The sequence below is a fragment of the Lates calcarifer genome, linkage group LG24 (assembly GCF_001640805.2).
Source record: "Lates calcarifer isolate ASB-BC8 linkage group LG24, TLL_Latcal_v3, whole genome shotgun sequence".
NCBI lineage: Eukaryota > Metazoa > Chordata > Actinopteri > Centropomidae > Lates > Lates calcarifer.
The window spans coordinates 14,095,339-14,113,455 of NC_066856.1; the positions used below are offsets into that span (position 1 = coordinate 14,095,339).

The following is an 18,117-nucleotide window of genomic DNA, read 5'->3' on the forward strand; positions in this document are numbered from 1 at the left end:
ATATATTGAGCAGTATACAATATCTGATTACACTGATGAAATACTAGTCTGAATACAAATTACAATACTCATCACTTATTTGATAACACTTCAAGTCCACCTGTTCAGCATTTATATAAGCACTATATAAACATTAAATAAAAGATCTGACTTTACCAAAGTAAGTCTAAAAATACTGCATTTAAAAATTGTACTTAAGTGAAAGCAGTGGAGTAAAAAGTACAATATTTCCCTGCTGCAGTGGAATAAAAGTATTAAATATCAAGTACATTTGTACTGAAGCACAATACTTGAGTAAATGTACTTAGTTACTTTCTACAACTGACTCTACAGCAGTTATTTGATATTTTAAGTGTTCATTAACGCACAATAATCGTACAAAAGAACTGTACTATACTGTCAACCATTATCTTTTTATACAACAGCCTCCACGCATGGGAGCCCAGCTTCAAGTTAAAGTTGTTGACAAATACATGGATAAACACATTAACTATTTGCAGACAGACACAGTATTTTAAATCCTATTACATGTATATATACTGCTTTTGAATGTTAAATACAGGGACTTAAAGTGTTACCACTAATTCATTCAGTGTAAATTGAGTTGTGTGTGTGTGTGTGTGTGTGTGTGTGTGTGTGTGTGGTGTGTTGAATCTGCACACAGTGCCATTTATGGATTTGTGCGTACAGTGCACAAACATCTGGCCTGTTTGCCTGTCACGCAGCATTTTGAGGACTTTCACAATGACCTGAGCTCAATCCCTCTTCCTGGAAGAACACCATTAGACTCTATCAGTCCATCCACACATCTACTGGCAGACTGCACCTCACTCCCTGCATCTGTGCATTTTACTGTATGTTTCCTGTACGCAGTGGTAGACTGCTGATTAGAATGGCTGCTCTGTTCACTGCAGCACTGGCGGTTTAAAGGATTTCTTTTTCTGTTTAACATTAAAATTCTAAGATTAAATCAGCTGCTTGTTTGTCTGTTTTTGAGGCATCTGTGTGTAGAGAAGCAGCTTCCTATTTTAGATGCATCCCCTCAGTCTTGTCATTCATGTCAATGTTGTCATGACGACTCGGGAGGCAGGCCCGGTGAGTCTACCTCAATTTTTCAGTAGAGTTTCAGAAGACTATTTATAGACACCGTTTCCCTCCTCTGTCTGGGTCTCCTGACAAAGCACACATCAAATTCCTCTCCCCCTGCGGCAGTCCTTTGTTGCCAACTTTATTCTTTATATTTATGCATTATGTACATACACATGTACACTGTTAAAAAATCTGTAGTGCTACCAATGTAGCATAGAAATGGATTTTTTTGTAATTACAATTATCAGGCAAAATCAAAGAAAAGGAGGGTTGGGGTTGGTGGTTTTGTAAACAGAGGGGCTTGGGCTCAATTTTAGCTCAATTTAGATTTTCAGTATCATGAAAAAATCTGTGAGAATATGAGTTTAACGTCACAGACTTTTGACTGAGCTTAAAGTTCAGGTGTTGGACGCTCTTACACCATCAAACACCATCACTTTGCATTAAACTGATCCCTTTGTGTTAGTCAGGGGAGTGAGAAAATTGTTTGAATTTGTTTTGCAAATGTGTCTTTTAATTTTTTTAGTGAGGAACATACTGAATAAATCTCCTAAAATTAACAATCTGTAGACTATGAAGTGGGAATTAAAGTGGGAGTTAACCAACATTCATTAGAAAAAGGGGTCAGACTTAATAAAAGATGAACCTTGGTGGAGTTTTGGTAGTAGACCTACAGTAAGTTGCAATGTCATATCAAATTGCTTTTACATGAAACCAATGTGAATCAGTAAAAGTGCAGAATAAAGGGTGTATCAATGTTATAAAATGTTTCTGGACCCATACAAAGAGAACAGTACTGCATGTAAGAGAGGAAGTTACTGTAGAACTCGTTTGTCTTGTAAGGCATGACTAAGGTGCACCTCGAAGGAGGCATAAATATGTTAGAACCAAATGTCTAAAACTGGGGACGCGGAATTTTAAAAAAAGGGGAACTGAGCAGTAAATGATGAACATAAAATTAATGGAGTGGTTTGACACTTTGGGAAATACATTTACAAACTTTGCTGCTGAAAATTGACACCACTCTAGGATCTGTGTGTTAAATATTAAGCTACAGCCAGCAGCCAGTTAGCTTAAGTTAGCTAAAGTTAAGCCGCACTGTAAAAACACAATTTACCATTTTTAGACTTTGTTTTTTGTTCAGATGAAACAAATAAGATATAAAGTGTCAATCAGATAACCTTAGAGGTGTTGGTAGGTTTCCAGTCTAAACTAAGCTAACCGGCTGCTAGACTTGTTACTGTAAAATCTCATCTAAACTCAGTTGCCAGTTTATTAGGTACACCCAGCCAAAACTAACAGTTTAATAAAACGATTCTGCAATAAATCTTCTCTTCATGAAGGTTGTAATGTTCAGTTTGTGTTGAAACTGTTTTAAAGAGGCGTTGCTTCAACTGAATATACAGAGCATGTTTCTGTTATTTAGCCCGCTCTCAATGATATACATGAGCAGACAAAATAATAGAGACATATGTCAGTGTGACACAACCTGACAGCACCACAAACTGCAGCCTCCAAAATGACAGGATCTGAATCAACACCTCTCTGAAATAGTTTCAATAAAAACATTAGGTGGGATTTATTGCAGGACTGTTGTATTAGACTGCATTCATTTTATTTTTTCATTCATTTAGTGTATTTCCCAAATTGCCGGACTATTCTTTTAAAGAAACAACCTTTGCAAATACAGCATCAAACTAACTTGGTTAGTCAACTCTTGCAGTCAACCCTAGCAGTAGTCTGAAGGAACATATCATTCAAGTGGTAGCAAGCAAAAAAATAATAAAATAAAAACAATAAAATAAAAAAAAAATGCTAATCACAGAAAGCACAGCTCAGTACAGAAAAAAATTCTGCTTTTGTGTCATGCTTTATCAAACACAGGTTTAAAATATGCATATTTGAGAATATTCATGCATATCCACACATAAACAACGTCTATGCATAGATACACACATACATATATTTATATATTTATATTTGTATCTATGTAATCAAAATCCTGCCATTGAAAAAGATGCAACAGCATTTACAAAGGAAGTGTACATAAATAGGATGCTGTGGTTTCAGGGTATAGCAGCACAATGGGAGAACAGAATGGTCTTTAAGAGGAGAGTCCAAATGAGCTTCAGGAGGGATTTGGTCTGTCACTGGTGGATGTAGGAGTCTCTGACCCATTCCCCTGCATCACCCCTCTTTTTGGGAGCCACCTCCCCCTCTCGGTCCCTGTCTCTGTCCCGGTCGTAGTAATGATGGTGGTGGTCGCGTGCCGGCCGGTGGTGGTGGTGAGAGCGCTGCTTGTTGCGTTCGTTATGGTCCTGTTCGCGCTCTTTGGAGCGGTGGTGTCCCGTGCCATGGCCGGCCTCGTCGCCTCCACCGCGGTGATGGTGGTGGTGGTGGTGGTGGTTGTGGTCCCGGTGGGGCAGCGGCTCGTAGCGCTGTTGCTGCTGGGGGTGCCCCTCCCCTAGATCCTCGTCCTCCTCCTCCTCTTCCTGGTGGAGGAGCTGAGTGCGTGGCTCAATGTAAGCCGAGTCCTTGCTCTCTCGGCTCTCTCTGCTTTCTCGGCTCTCTGGGGTCTCAGAGTCCAAAGTCTCCTGCCGGGAGAGGCCCCTGGCTCGACTGCTGTGGTGGTGGTGGTGGTGATGGTGGTTGTGGTGCTCAGTCCTGGTGGAAGACGAACGGTGGTGGACGTGCTGGGCTCTCCTGGACGACTCTGTCCTCAGGGGCCTCTCCTCCTCATTGCCCTCCCCCTCAGCCTCTGCGTCAGCATCAGCTTGGTCCTGACTCTGGTGGTGGTGGTGGTGATGGTGATGATGGTGCTGGTGATCCTCTCTGGAGCCCTTTCTCTCCACTAACGCTTTGTCTCCCTTCTGCTCTGCACTGCTGCCCTGAGATCAGTAAAATGCATCAGTCACTCGGCTGACACAAAACAAGAAAATGCACTGCAAGCTCACACAAACCAAACCCGTGCAGACTAATATCCACTTCACCCTCGCTGACTCCGCTGCATATTGCACATATGCACTCACACAAAACTTGAATTGTCACACTTGTGCACACACACTTCCTTGTCAACCATCCACTGAAGGTTGACTATTGTCCTGGAGGGGGCAAGTTTTAAGTTAAAATCTCACCACACAAGAAATCACATGTCAAGCTCACTCGTCGTCCTCATCAAAATAAGGGTTTTCCTCATTTTCAGCCTTATATTTCCCACAGTGATAGCAGTGGATGGAGAGAGGGCAGAGGTGAGGGATCATACAGCATTTGCACGGAGACATATTCAAGACTACGAAATACAAAATTTACTGCATTTTAAATTAAGGGTCACAGGTAAACATGTTGCCATCCCAGTTCCTGGCTACGTCTGTATCTTCTCTAAGGGTCTATTTACCCTTCCTCAGTGTGAGCAGCGCTTATACCTGCACGCCGGAGACTGGGGCTGGGCTGGAGGGCAGGGCGGCTGTGGGCAGCTTGGTTAGCAGTGGGTTGGGGGGGCTGCAGCTGGTGGGGTGAGTGCTTTTCCAGTAGGCCTCCAGGTAATCAGCCATATGCTCACATGCGTCCTCCAGCTGGTTCTCATCGAGAATGATGTCAAACATCTCCTGAGAAAGGGGAGGGTGCAGTCAAAGTTAAATAAAATGGAAAGGAGACATGATGAGGTCAACAAAACAAGATGGTGCTGTAGTGTATTTTAAAAATAAAAAGACTCTGATTCTAAGATTGTTTTGAGAAACTTAATAGACATTACAACGTTATCTGTAAAGAATCACTCAGATTTAAATACATATACAATATGTCAAAACTATGTTAGAAACAACCCACTGAATTAAACACTAAATAGCATTAGGCATTAATTCAGAGAAAATCTTAAACAGTAAGTCCCTAAAGATAAGGACTGCTATTTGAATTAAATTATGCCTGCGCTTTCACAAGCCTGGGGTGCTTGCTTCATTTTCTAAAATAATAACTAAGCTGATTACAGAAGAACAGAAATAGAACAGGCAGGAATTCTAAAGCTCTCAAAAAAAATCTGACTTCAGATATGCACAAAACTAAAATCCAGAGCCAAAACCATCTCAACAGGACAAAACTCCAGGTTATTTAAAATACTAGATTCAAATCAGCTTTGATTTGGGTCTGAGTGTGGAGACTTACAGGAGGGCACTGAGCCAGCTTGTCAGCTGCCACCATCTGGACATTGAGGTGTTTGGCCTGAGACTTGCCTCTGGACTTGATGAGCCGCTGAAGCACCTGAAGGCAAATAAGGACAGAGGGCAACAAGGCCAGACATGATTTCTGGACAAAACTGAATTAAGGCTTTGTGCAGACAATAATCAAGTCTGTGGAAACTGATTTCATACTGCACAAAAAAAATCCAGAAAGTAATAAGGATTTTGAGGTTCTCGTACTTTATATGAGTACTTGCATTTTATACTACTTCATCTTTCTATTCCACAACAATTCAGAGGGAAATATTGTACTTTTTATTTAACAGTTGGTTAATTTTCAGATTAGGATTTAAAATTTAAAAAACACAAGATGATCTTATAAAATACAAGGCATTGTTCAAGATTAAAACAGTGGTTCAGAGAAATCTCCTCTCTAAACTTCTCAGACAGGACTTTTACTTGTAACAGAATATTTTTATTTATATGTAACTTGTAAAAATACATTTACATAATACAGTCATTATCCCTTTAAGCTTGGCTGTATATGATATTGCAGCAGGGTGAAATTAGGAGGACAGGTGGTAAGGAGCAGTTTATTATATCCCACTTTGAGTGTGATTCACACTGCTGCCACTTTGATTTAAAGCTTGAATCTCTTTAGCTATGCTTTTTCACATTTTCTCTGTTACCTAAATGCCTGTGTTTTTTATCGATCACTGAATCATGAGCCTTTTTTACACATGCTGAAGGTCAGAGTGATGAATCAGTTCCCTCATGCTTTGGCTCACTTTCAAACGAGCAGTCACGTCTGACATGCTGTATTTAAAATCACAGCCAGGGAGCAGGCTCGGTTACAGGAAAACAATATGAGCAGTGACAAGACACATCAACAAGGCAGACACACTCAGAAACCAGTGGAGTTGACTAATATGTCTGTGAGAGTAGAGGGAACATTTGTCCTTATTTTCTGTCACAGCGTATGCATCCAGGACATCTCTATTTGTTTCTCTCTTTCACTTATATCACACATTTATCACTGCATAAATACAATTGTCTTACTCACCTTGGGGGAGGTGATCTTGACGTAGACAATGATGGGGGCGAGGGAAGTCTTCCCCAGCTGTGATGGGTGGTTGATGGTGTCGGCGTCCAGAACCACCAGCTGTAACGTCCTGGCCAGTTCGAAAATACGCTCAATCTCACTCTGGACTTCAGCTAAAGACAAAAGGAGTCAGGTGTTAACACAGAGATTATACTTTATTGACTTCAAATCTGGGGGTATCATCAGTGGTGCTCTCTCATGAAATTATGATCAAACCATGTTACTAAAAGTCTGTTGTTCTGTGCTGGTATTTAACTTGTCACTTCACTAGTTTTTGAAGATCTTGCCAAAGGACTGTAGCTGAAAACTGGCCAGCTGGCTTACAACGGCGTATTAACAGAAATGTTATGCGTTGTCCTTAGAAATAGGGAAAATTAAATGCAGTGAAATGTTCAGGAACTATAATCAAATGTGTGGGTACTCACTGTCTTTCCCTTACTGAAAACATTGTTCCAAATTGTCTAAACATAAAGACACAGGTACCCCTCTGTATTTGGCATGTATTTAGGATAGATACACAGTAATATACAATAATATTTTATTGTGAAGACCTTTGTTACTCTTTACTCTAAAGAGCTATCAAAATGAATCTTTATTTACTGAAATGCATCATTGATTTGTTGCTTGGCTCTGTTCTTTCTGTTACATAGAGACTTAAATATTCAAAAGACATCATGACTTTAGGGACGAGGCTTGGAGACTAATAGCTCTGTGAGGAACAGTGAGCCATGTTCTGTTACCTCTAACAAATACTGACTGTTACATCACACAACCCCCACTCCAACAGATGACGACGTGACTGCGAAAACAATCCTACAAATAACACAGCAGGGCACAAGTCCCAGTCTGAGAGAATCACGGCCAGGCTTCATGACTTCCTGTCACGACCAAGTCTGAAGTAAACCGATAACGTGAAAATGTTCCAACCTAAAAGCTCATCTAGACGACAAGTGACTCACAACTTCTCATTTTCCTTCTAAAATGTGCCTGAAGGGTGAGATAATTTCACTTGTTTCCAATGCTGAGTTTTTCCTGAAATCATTTATTATAACTTGAAGCGAGGAAGGGCTTCAGCAGCATCAGGCCAGAGTCAGTTTTGATTGAAATTTTTCATCTGCATCAGAAACAAATGTGCTCATTTTTTTGATAGGAGAGTGAAGATTTCAGGCTCCACAGGGCATTAAAAGTGCGAGTACAATGACTAAACACACTCCAAGTGGTACTTTTAAAATAAAAAGCTTTGGGTAAAATACTGAGTGAAAGTTTTAGCTCTTAGCTCTCAGCCCTAATGCATCATTAAAAAAGACAGTGAAGGTGGTAGCCTTAGCCTTTCTGGCGTCAAACTGAGGTGTCAGTGTGGTGCCTCTGTGTAATCATAAAAAAATTGACATATAATCGACTTTATGCTTTCAGCCCATGCTTTTCCTGGGACTTCTCACTCTGCTGCAGCTGCCGACTGATGCTTATGGTGATACATAGCAAAGATTAGCCTTGTCACCTCTGCTTGACTCAGGAATCTGTTTCATTCTAATCACATCTAAACCCCAATCAAACCTGGTCAAATCAGAGCAGTTCTTGAACTTGTTATCGTGCGTTTATGCTCTATCTTTCATTCCTAACAAAAGAAACTGGCCAAGGCCACTCCGGGCCGTCAGGAGTTATCATCACCATTGTCGAGAGTTTCTTTAATCGTTTCCTTCCTTTTCTGCATAAGCTGGTCTCCTTGAAAACATTATGAATCAAAACACCAGATGTTCCCAAGCACTGCGGTGATTTCTATCCTAAACTTACCCAAGTTCGAGCGTGTGTTGGAGCGTTCGATGATGGCGTGCTTGCTGGGATTGTTCAGGACTGAGCGCTTGGCAAGAGAGATGTCTGCCGTGACACGAGTGATTGATATTCTAAGACAGGAGACGAGAAAACCAGATAAGACATACACTTGTTCTTGTTGTATGTTAAGATCAGAAGTAAAGGAAATGCAAACAGCTGCAAAACCTCAGAGTCAAAGACAGAGAGTATGATAAAGAGCAGAGACTGTGGGTTAAAACAAACAAAATACAGGTGTAGATTTTTGAAAAATCATGTAAATGAGTGTAATAAATCTGGATCCCTGTTCTTCATATATGGATACTAAAGCCTTCTGGCTCTGTCTTAGGGTGAAAACCTAAGCTTGAACTAATTTCCTGATAAAAAATGAGTCTTTTTCTAGAGGTCTAATGAAAAATATTCAGATGATTTTAAACGAGTAACTGAGAGACACAAACCTCTTAACTTCAAATTTTTTAACTGCTATCAGAACTAGAAAATATATTATATTGTGATATGATATGAACACTAAACTAACTAACTATGGAGCACAGAAACAACAGTAACAAGAGTGATAAAATTAGATGTATACTCATGCATGCAATGATATGATCCACTACTCTCGTTGCCTTTGAAGATAAGAGTGCTCTGTTACTGAAGATAAATTCACCTAAGACTGACACATTAAACCTCTAACTACATTTGAAGAACTAAAACTGGTTGATGATTAATAGGAGCTTGATAACATGTAGCCTGTGCTGGTTAAACCATGTTTTACGAACAGGGCTCAGAAGGGAATAAACAGCATTATCCACAGCTGCTGATGGTCTGAGTGGATCTTAATGTTGTTTAACTTCATGGCCTTTCTGCTCTGGATGGGTGGATGGACTCAACATTGACTAAGGAGAATCCTTCTCTGCTCTAGGGCCCACTATGGCCTATTAAGGACATGGAGAGGGACTATTTAAAGCAGCAGCACACATCTCCAGGCCAAACAAGCTTGTTACACACTCCCTTGGCTAACCTCAGGGGACAGATAAATACCAGCCTATAGAGTCGGAGAGAGAGGAGGAATGAGGAAGGAAGCAGGATGAGAGCTTGTATTTCAAAAGGTCACAGGGAACTTACCTTCCCTCGAATCGGTGTTTCAAAAAGTCAAACAGTGCTTTTTGCATCATGTCTGTCACCTGTGGACGAGGAAATTCACAAGATAAAACAGTTAAAGGCGAGCACATTTGCTAATGAAATCCCAGATGAGCAACCAAGACGTGTTGTGTTTTAAATGTTAAAGCTGATGCACCTCGTAGCCCTTCAGTGACGGTCCAACCAGAACCACGGGCCGCATGGAAGGCACAACGTCGTACGGAGGAATGTGTTCCGTCTTTAGAGAAGAGAAGAAGAAGAAAAACAGTTGCACTCATTTATGGAGACAAAGTAAACACTCACCATCACAAATCACTTGAGGGTTTGGAACAACAATGAACTAGACAATTTAAAAGCACTGGAACATCGTGAACCATGAGATGGGACGTCTTAGCTTGCCTGACAAAACACAAGCAAGCTTTGATTTATAACAGATTTGGCTTCACAAATTTTAACATCATCAGGTTGGTGAAAATTTCAAAGCAGACAACGTTTCATGACACATTATATTTCTCATCTCATGGTTCAGAAGTCACTGGGTAAAGAGGGAAACATATAACAGGAAAAGTTAGTCAGAGAGGGGAAAGAAGCCACAGGAGATCGACAGACGCTACAACTGAAAAACTTCAGAAATTAGGACACAGGTAGGAAAACTTGCACTACTGCTGGGACAAAGTGGGAGCTCAGTTTGTTTAACAGCCACAGTTTTGAATCAAATCAATCACTGGGGGGTTTTGGCAAGATGATGAAATGTTCTGCAAAAGTAGTTTTGAAATTGCATGGATTTAAAGGAAAATGTCAAAATTGGGACAACTGATAATGAGAAACAGCACTGGTGAAGATTTAAAGGAAAGGTTTTACATTTGGAAATACACTTATTTGCATTCTCAATAGCTTAGCTTAGGACAAAGATTGAAACTCTAAAGCCCACAATATAACACTTTAGATTTTGTCTCTGTAACTGTGTAAAAGTGGTAAGTTGTGCTTTTAAGAGGGGTGTGTTACCTTTGGACGGAGCCAGGCTAGCTGTTTCCCCTGTTTCCAGTCATTATGCTAAGCTAAGCTAACTGCTGACAAATATGCATATTTCCCAAAATTCCTATTCCTTTAAATCTGACTTTTGCAATTTAATTTATGGAAGTTAATACTACTCTCTGAACTGTGCAAGTTATTTCTCTCTCTCTCGCTCTCTCTCTGAATAAAAGTCTTTTTTTTTATATATATAATTTAGGAAGGAACCTACCTTTACAACCCTTTAATTGTGTACTCATTCTCTGACAAAGTGCATCAAGACAGTGAACCTGATGCTGCTGTGTGTCCCAGGCGTCTTGCAGAGCAGCACATTTGAAGCATGTGTGGACATGCCAGTGCACCGGAGGAAAATGAAAGTACTTTTCTTTTTTAATGAACCAAAACCAGAGCATGATCTAAGTTGAAGCTGTGTTGGAGAGCAGACAGCTGGGAAACAGAGAGGGCTGACTCTTTCCTCCTCTTAATAACTTAAAAGGACTGCTGCATTCACTACACAGTTACTGTTTTACTGTCATCATCTCAATCGGCCTTATTTGTCCTAATGTTTAAGCTGCTCTCTCAGTCTGTGTTACCTAAATGACAAGTGTTTCAGCAGACGACATGTTACAGTCTATCGCCCCCTCTTTCTCCTCTTCCCTCCACTTCTAAACATTTTCTTTCTGTCTAACATTTGCTGTCGTCACTGGGCTTCTCCTGGGACACTGTGGGAACTGATGCACACTACTGCTGACTAACATGAGAGTATTAATGGATAGTGTGGTTCTGCTGAAATGTTTTCGGTAGCCTTAGTTCAACCTCAGATTTCTTGGTCAGTGTAATCATGGGAAACAGCGCCTCGGCAATAATTCAATATTATTTTATATAAATTTTTAGGGGCTATGTTGTGACAATACTATGGTGTGTTAGCTGTTGTCTTTAGATGGTAAGACGGATACCTCTCAAATATCTGTCCATTCAATATAAAGCCACAGCTGGCATTGCTCTGTCCATAGGTATTAAAAAAACAAACAGCTCTAACGCTCACAAATTAACACACTATGTCATGTTTGTTTTTAATAACATTATTTTTCAGTTCTTGTGTGGATTAAATAAAAGAGATATAACACATTACCTTTAGACAGAGCCAGGCCGGCTGCTTACCTTCAATGCTTATGCTAAGCTAACCTAGCTGAGTCTCCTGAGTCCAGCTTCATATTTAATGGAGAATGTGAGAGCGGTATCAATCTTCTCATCTAACTTGGAGCAAGAAAGTGAATGAGCTGATCTTATTAAAAGCTGTTCACACTGAAGTCTCACTGAATCAGGATCACAAGTTCACTTACAAACACAAACAATCACAAACACAACACAGACGACTGCAGGAGTGAGTAGAGTGAGAGGTCAGCACAGAGGTGAGTCTCTGCTCAGGAATCACAGAGGTATTGTACAGTTCAGACCACGGAGGTCGTCCCCCAGACCCTGCTGTGCCGGTGGCACTGCACACCACCACTTACCGACTTCTGCTTCTGCTTAGCTGTGGTGAGACGGAAGAGGAGAAAGAGAGAGGTTAAGAACAGGCATGCATGCTAATGGCCGGGTGCACACCGAGGGGACAAGGACGGTGGTGTAGACAAACAGGACGGGCGCTGAGTGAGGCCGAGCAGCTACAGGCATTTTTAGTCAGAGTCGAGCGGACGGACAGAGAAGAGGAGAGCGTGGGGTGGTACGGTTTACCTTCTTAAAGAAGGGCATTCGTTTCTCTTTTGCTAGGGGTGACATGACAGTGTTTGGACTGGCTTTAGGGGAGCGCAGGTTGACGGGAAGCTCATTGTCCTCGGGGTCTAAGCCTGTGGCGTCTATGTCAATGGCTACGCACACAGACAGACAAGAGCACCATCACACAGAGGTGAGCACAGGAGGTCACAGGTAACGGCTACATTTCACATCAACAGTAGCACAGGATGTAGCTACTACACAGAGAGACCAAATGAAACACTGAAAAGTACAGTTATGACCATTAAAACATGTAACTGACAGAAAAATAACAACTTTATTGCAGGTAGAAATATAAAATATGAAAAATCTAACTATTGAATCTTACCTTCAACTCGAATTCACTTGTTAAAAGTTGATTTAAAAGATCAAGGCATTTATTAAGTATGAAGATGCAGTTTTAAAATTTGCTCATCAAGCTACTCACCAGATGAAGGAGGAGTAGATTTCCGTGAGTTAGGAACCACTTCACCTAAACTAGAAGATGAGTTTGCTCCCAATTTACTGAAATGAGAGGGATTATTTCAAATGTGAACCAACACTTAAGAAGTCAAAATTAATTGAAGATGATCTCACAGCCAAAACAAAGGACTTTGGTGCAGATTAGGCTTTTTACCTGGAGTGGAATTTGCCTTGTTTGGCTCTCTGCTCCTGGAGGATACGAGTGTTTTCAAGCTTCACTGGACTGGGGATGAAACCGATTTCACAGCCTTCCTTCACCAAGCGTCCTATCCACCAGTCATTGTTGAATTTCTACATAGAATAATTAAAGACAGTCATATATCACCTTCCACATCCTCCTCCTTCTCCTTATCATAATTCTTATTTTCCTCAGCTTTATTATGTTGAATATCACATCACCTCTTTGACATGGAGGAAGTCTTTAGCCTCAAAGGAGATGGCCATGCCTGGCACAGGGACATCATCATCGTGACTTGGGCTGTAGTTGACATTTGTGCGAACAGCAAATGCAACTGGTTTGGTCTGCCAGGAAAAACAAAGCTGAAATGTCAAATTGTGCAAAAGATATATATGTTTGTAACTGTATCTAAATTGGAATAAATCCAGACCCAGAACCTCAGAATACCCACAAGAGAGCAGAGAATTGTTCCTTAAAATGTTTAAAATTTTCATCTTTCATCCATCGGTGAGCTGTGATTCTTGTCTTTGCGCAAGGTGTAAAAATAACCCTGGGTGGGGGATACATGTAGGCTCTGACTCATCCAGAATTAGTTTAGTGATCTCTCCATGAATGATGTGACTGCTGCACAGTTTCTCTGCACAGGCTAAAACACTTACACTTTACAATTTAGAATGATGCAACATGTTAGCGTCTGTCGCAATCACCACTTCAACACCAACTGTAAAACAGGACTCTTGTCTTGTGCTTACGAGTAGCACAGAACAGCACTTGGGTAAATGGTTCATGAATCAATTCCACAATCTTTACAATGGCTGAATCAATATTGGTCCTCCTATCTGATCACTGCTGACCTTCCCTCTTTGGGACAAACGGTCAGTCCATTCGGATAATGCATACAGCAAATGAAATGTTTCCTGTACCTCCGCAGGCTGTGATATAACCACCTAACACTGCTGATTGTCCACATACTGCGTAAAACAGCAACTTGACTCTCTTTGCAGGCACAGATATTGTTGCACAAGGCAAGAGCAAATCTCCTTTGCCCATAGTGACGCACTACATTTCCACAAAAAGGGATTTGACTACAATTTAATAAGGTCACGTCATGAAAAAATGTAATGGGAAAACCATACGCTCGCAGACAAAGACTCTAAACTTGATTTCTGGACTTGTGTTGCAAGACTAGAGTACCCACATAAGACACACATCCCTGTAAGAATTACATAAAATGCTTTTGGGCATAATCTTGGAGCCAGCCTGGCAGTGATGGAAGCAACAGTTGGCAACATGGTCATGCCCTTAACCAGATTACATTTGCTCTGCCTTTGACTGTGGGACAAGCATGACAGAAGTCAACTGAAAGCCATGACGAATGCACAGGGACGTAGCTTAGAGTAATCTCCCAGTGTACACTCACGCTAAATATTTACCTGAAGATGAAAGAGAACAAGATGGGTGGAAGGGTGTGTGATATTTAGCTGGAAGCCAAATTGAACCCAGTAGATCAGAGCTTTGATGCTGCAACTATGTTAGACCTTATACAGATTCAGAAAAATGCTTTGAAAGTAAGACTCAAACCTGTCATGCTGTAGCTGGTTTCATCTTAGTCCTACAATCAGATTTTCCCTAAGAAACTTAAAAATAAAATGTACCAACAGGTTGAACTAATTTCCACAGCTGTTTTAGTTCAGTGTCAAGAGTGTACATGAAGTATAAGAAACAACGTAGATATCTATATTAATATAAAGTTAAGTTTAGAGTGGCAATAATTGATTTCCTGGTCACATGGGGGAAGATGAACTCAAGAACCAGCTGAAAAATGCAGACCGTTACAAACATTTACAACAGAGGACACAGCAACATGAGCTGTCAGAGTTGTGCTGTTGACTAAATGTTTAACTCTGCTTTGGAGACAAAAAAAACAGGTAAAAGAAGAGTAAATATTGGATTCCCATCGATTAGGTGAAAATCAATCAATGTGGTTTAAGGACACAGTAAAAGATAAGATTACTTTTAAAGTTGAATATTTTTCATTCAGCACCTTCCCATTCACCTTCAACCTTCAACAGCTGAACAGGGAGGTGGAATTGAATGGATTTGCTTAGATCTGAACGCTACTTGAGATCTCAAATCTCAGTGAAGCTCACTATTATGGAGATAATTCATCAGCGGGCTCCAGGAGGGTCTTTACAGATGACAAGTGTTCTCCTTCATTGTGGCTTTCACTGTCCACTAATGCCTCATTGAAATACAACAGGTGTGAAGTGACTATGATGAACTATGAGGGATTATGGAAATAATACATTAGTGAAATCCTCCTGGAATCATTTTCCTCATGTGGACAGCAATGTAAATATGCCATGGACTGATGATTGTAAGCTGTGAGTGTGTGTGTGTGTGTGTGTGTGTGTGTGTGTGTGACATCTCCATTGAGGAGATCATCCAATCCAGTGTGTGCAGTGCCAGGACCTGTAGAGGACAGGGTGTCCTTGGCGTTGCATGCATTGAGTCACATGGCTGCATGAAGGTATGTGGTCCATTAGTACATATGTGTGTGCTCCCTCCAGTTGTCTCATGGACCGCTGCCTCTTTCCTCCCTCCCAGCTGCTCTGCTCGCCTTTATCCATCATGGCAGGCTGGCAGATGAAGCTCTCTATAGGCTTAATGACTTTTTACAGACCTGTAGACAATCACGCACACATACATGTCCTAACATGCCGCCGTATATCGCAGGTGACTGCAGGATGTGTACATAATGGCACCTTTACACTGCTGTATAGTATCTCTACATCTCCTGACCAAGCCCATACTGCTTGGCTGCTTCTTACGTAACACAGGCCTTCATTATGGATGCCATATTGACTGCAGTGAGCGAGAGACAAGGGCGGAGGGTTAGAGAGCGGGTAAGAAGTGTGAGACGAGGGGGAATAGAAGGGAGAAAAAAAGAGAAAGGAGAGATGGATAGAGGGATAGAGGACGGGGGGGAGCAAGTAGAAGAGGAAGCAGAAGATGGGAAGTGAGAAGAGAGGACACATTCAAGGAGATAAGAGGCAGACTACGGATAAGACAGAGATAACCAGCTCTAGAGAAGCCCTATCTGTGACTGGGAACCCTGGGAGGCAGCGCTATGGACCACAGCCAATTAACACCACATGCCGCTCGTCACAATATCACATCACACCATGCATATTTCATTAGATAATACCTCCCAGTCCTTTCTGTACTTACATTGACTAAGTGAACACCTGCCCTTGCTGTTGCTCATTTGCAGTGTAACATGCCACAGCTTCTCCATTAGCAACACACGCTATAAATCAAGATTCCCACATTGTTTCACCTTGAATGTTGTGGATCGATTTGAAATGAATTCTCCTCAGGTCTGTGCTCTGGCCTTAGGCTGTACTGAGAGTCTGTAAAATTTATTATTATGGCATGAGGGGAATCATAACCTTCATTAATTTAATGTGGGAAGATATTTCTGTAGTTATCCAAGGTTGCCTTAGTATTTTGTAGGCATGCATGTAATGATAAATAAAGGCTGTTAATGACTAAGCCATTGCAGCAACCAGTTATTGTTTTGCCTGGAGTTAACAGCTAAACTGTACTTATAATTTGTTTGCTATCATACATCATTAAATGTGTAATGTCTGTGTACAAAATCAACAAGTGCACACATATTGTTTCCTTTGTCATTGGTGAGTTAAAGCTTGTGAATTGACAAAGTGAAATCTGAGAGCACTCCTTTCAGAGAAAGCAGGACTCGTCGATGATAGCTGAACTACATCACCACTTCAGCTGGCAGCAGCTAGACCTTACCTTACCTCTAGTTGCATTAGTTTTAATGGTTTTAAAGGAATAGCTAAGACATTTTGGAAAGACTGATTCTGCTGTTTACATAGATTTTTGTATGGATTTTGTTACAGACATGAGAGCAGTATACATCTTCACAGTCTCATCACACCAGTCTAAATCAGATGACATAAGCGCAAGATGATCTCTGCCTTGAATAAATGCTCAACCAACCAACTTTCAAGAGACAAATTAAAAAAACAAAGAGGTCAAAATCAATGTAGCAGAGGTCAAAATATCCAAATGCTGGCTAATCCTTCCCTGTCTGGTAAAAGCCCTCAACTTTCCAACTGCAACTACCTCATTTGAAATGCATGGTTTCAGTTAAAAACAAGTGGTCTCTAAACACAGGCCGAGATAACCCCTCATGACATCATTTGGGTTATTTGCTCAGACTTGACAACACAACTTCCAGAGCCACAGAAGACAATAAACAACTGTTTTTACAGGCTAAGCAGTAAAGCCAGTGATTGGCTTAACTGATTTTGATGTGTAAAACTGGTGAAGTTCCTAGTTTAAAGTCAATTACAGACAACAGATGGTGTTTAGTTTGTGTGTATATGTAAATACATGTGAAAAAATACATTGCAACAATGAGAAATCTTGTACTTAACATTACAGGCATCAACCATATCCTCATTACTTACAAATATCAGTGGTATGTTAGGGAAGTCTTTGTGAATTACAGCCCATAAAGGCTCACAGTCAGAGAGTCTGCACTTCCTCTGACCCCAGCCTGCTCTCTCTCTCTCTGGTGGCCAGACCACTGAGAAGCTATTTTTTACTAGTCATCTGTCATGTAAAATGCCAGCGGGGGTTATCTATGCTAGGTTATCTATAAAGCCAACTTATCTTTTTAATTAGTGAGCCAGAGAGGGTGACTCTGGAAAATAACAACATAGATCAGCAGGAATGATCTGTCTTTGCCAGCTATGAGCTACTCTGAGACACAGTGCAGGAGGAAAATGTCTGTTACAATGGATGGACAGCCTAAAGCTTTCAGCTTACAGCTAATGAGCAAATTAGCTGTAATAGACACTAAACAGCCAAATGAAAGACAATAAACCAATTTTTCAGACACTTGCTTGAATTAATATGCAAAAATAGAAAACTGAGAGATATCCAATGAGCTGTAAAGCAGGAAATGGACAGAATGTGTACTGAAGATAGCAGCATTATTTCACAGATCAAAGGCATGAATCTTTACAGTGCCAGCGATTTGAGTGATTCTGTGTAAGCGAGCGCTGATTGCAATTCCTGTCGCGCAGAGGCAAGCCTGCTCTGCCGTGTGTGTGTTTGTTTATATGCTGCTAATTGTGGCCCAGAGCAGAGCAGAGCAGAGCAGGCGAGGCTTGGCTCTGATAAACACTGACGCTGAGCCCTCCGAGGCCCCTAACCTCTCACATCAGCGGCCCCTAACAGGCCCTTTCTTCATCTGAGAAACCAGCTGAAATCATCTCTAATATCCTGCTGCTATTACAGTCTCATAGTCAGTCCTGCAGCATTGTCCACTTATCGTACTCCAGGTT

The 18,117-nt window shown here is 41.0% G+C and overlaps 1 protein-coding gene across 7 annotated transcripts in view; it reads right to left on the reverse strand.

Annotated features, from left to right (window-relative positions):
• Window positions 1-1,192: 1,192 nt before the first annotated feature.
• cacnb2a (calcium channel, voltage-dependent, beta 2a) overlaps window positions 1,193-18,117 on the reverse strand; it is an 84,886-nt gene continuing 67,961 nt past the window's right edge. For 5 of the 7 annotated variants that reach the window (XM_051066652.1, XM_051066654.1, XM_051066655.1 and 2 more), the window contains 11 exons: window positions 12,958-13,080; window positions 12,713-12,849; window positions 12,524-12,600; window positions 12,058-12,191; window positions 9,470-9,550; window positions 9,298-9,356; window positions 8,155-8,264; window positions 6,325-6,476; window positions 5,248-5,343; window positions 4,512-4,694; window positions 1,193-3,977 (listed from right to left, as the gene is read on the reverse strand). In XM_051066652.1, coding sequence (XP_050922609.1) covers window positions 3,237-3,977; window positions 4,512-4,694; window positions 5,248-5,343; window positions 6,325-6,476; window positions 8,155-8,264; window positions 9,298-9,356; window positions 9,470-9,550; window positions 12,058-12,191; window positions 12,524-12,600; window positions 12,713-12,849; window positions 12,958-13,080 — 1,893 coding nt within the window. In that variant the 3' untranslated portion in view covers window positions 1,193-3,236. Of the gene's footprint in view, window positions 3,978-4,511; window positions 4,695-5,247; window positions 5,344-6,324; window positions 6,477-8,154; window positions 8,265-9,297; window positions 9,357-9,469; window positions 9,551-11,837; window positions 11,858-12,057; window positions 12,192-12,523; window positions 12,601-12,712; window positions 12,850-12,957; window positions 13,081-18,117 lie in introns of all 7 variants that reach the window. The other 2 variants (XM_051066653.1, XM_018695350.2) reach the window with 1 other exon arrangement.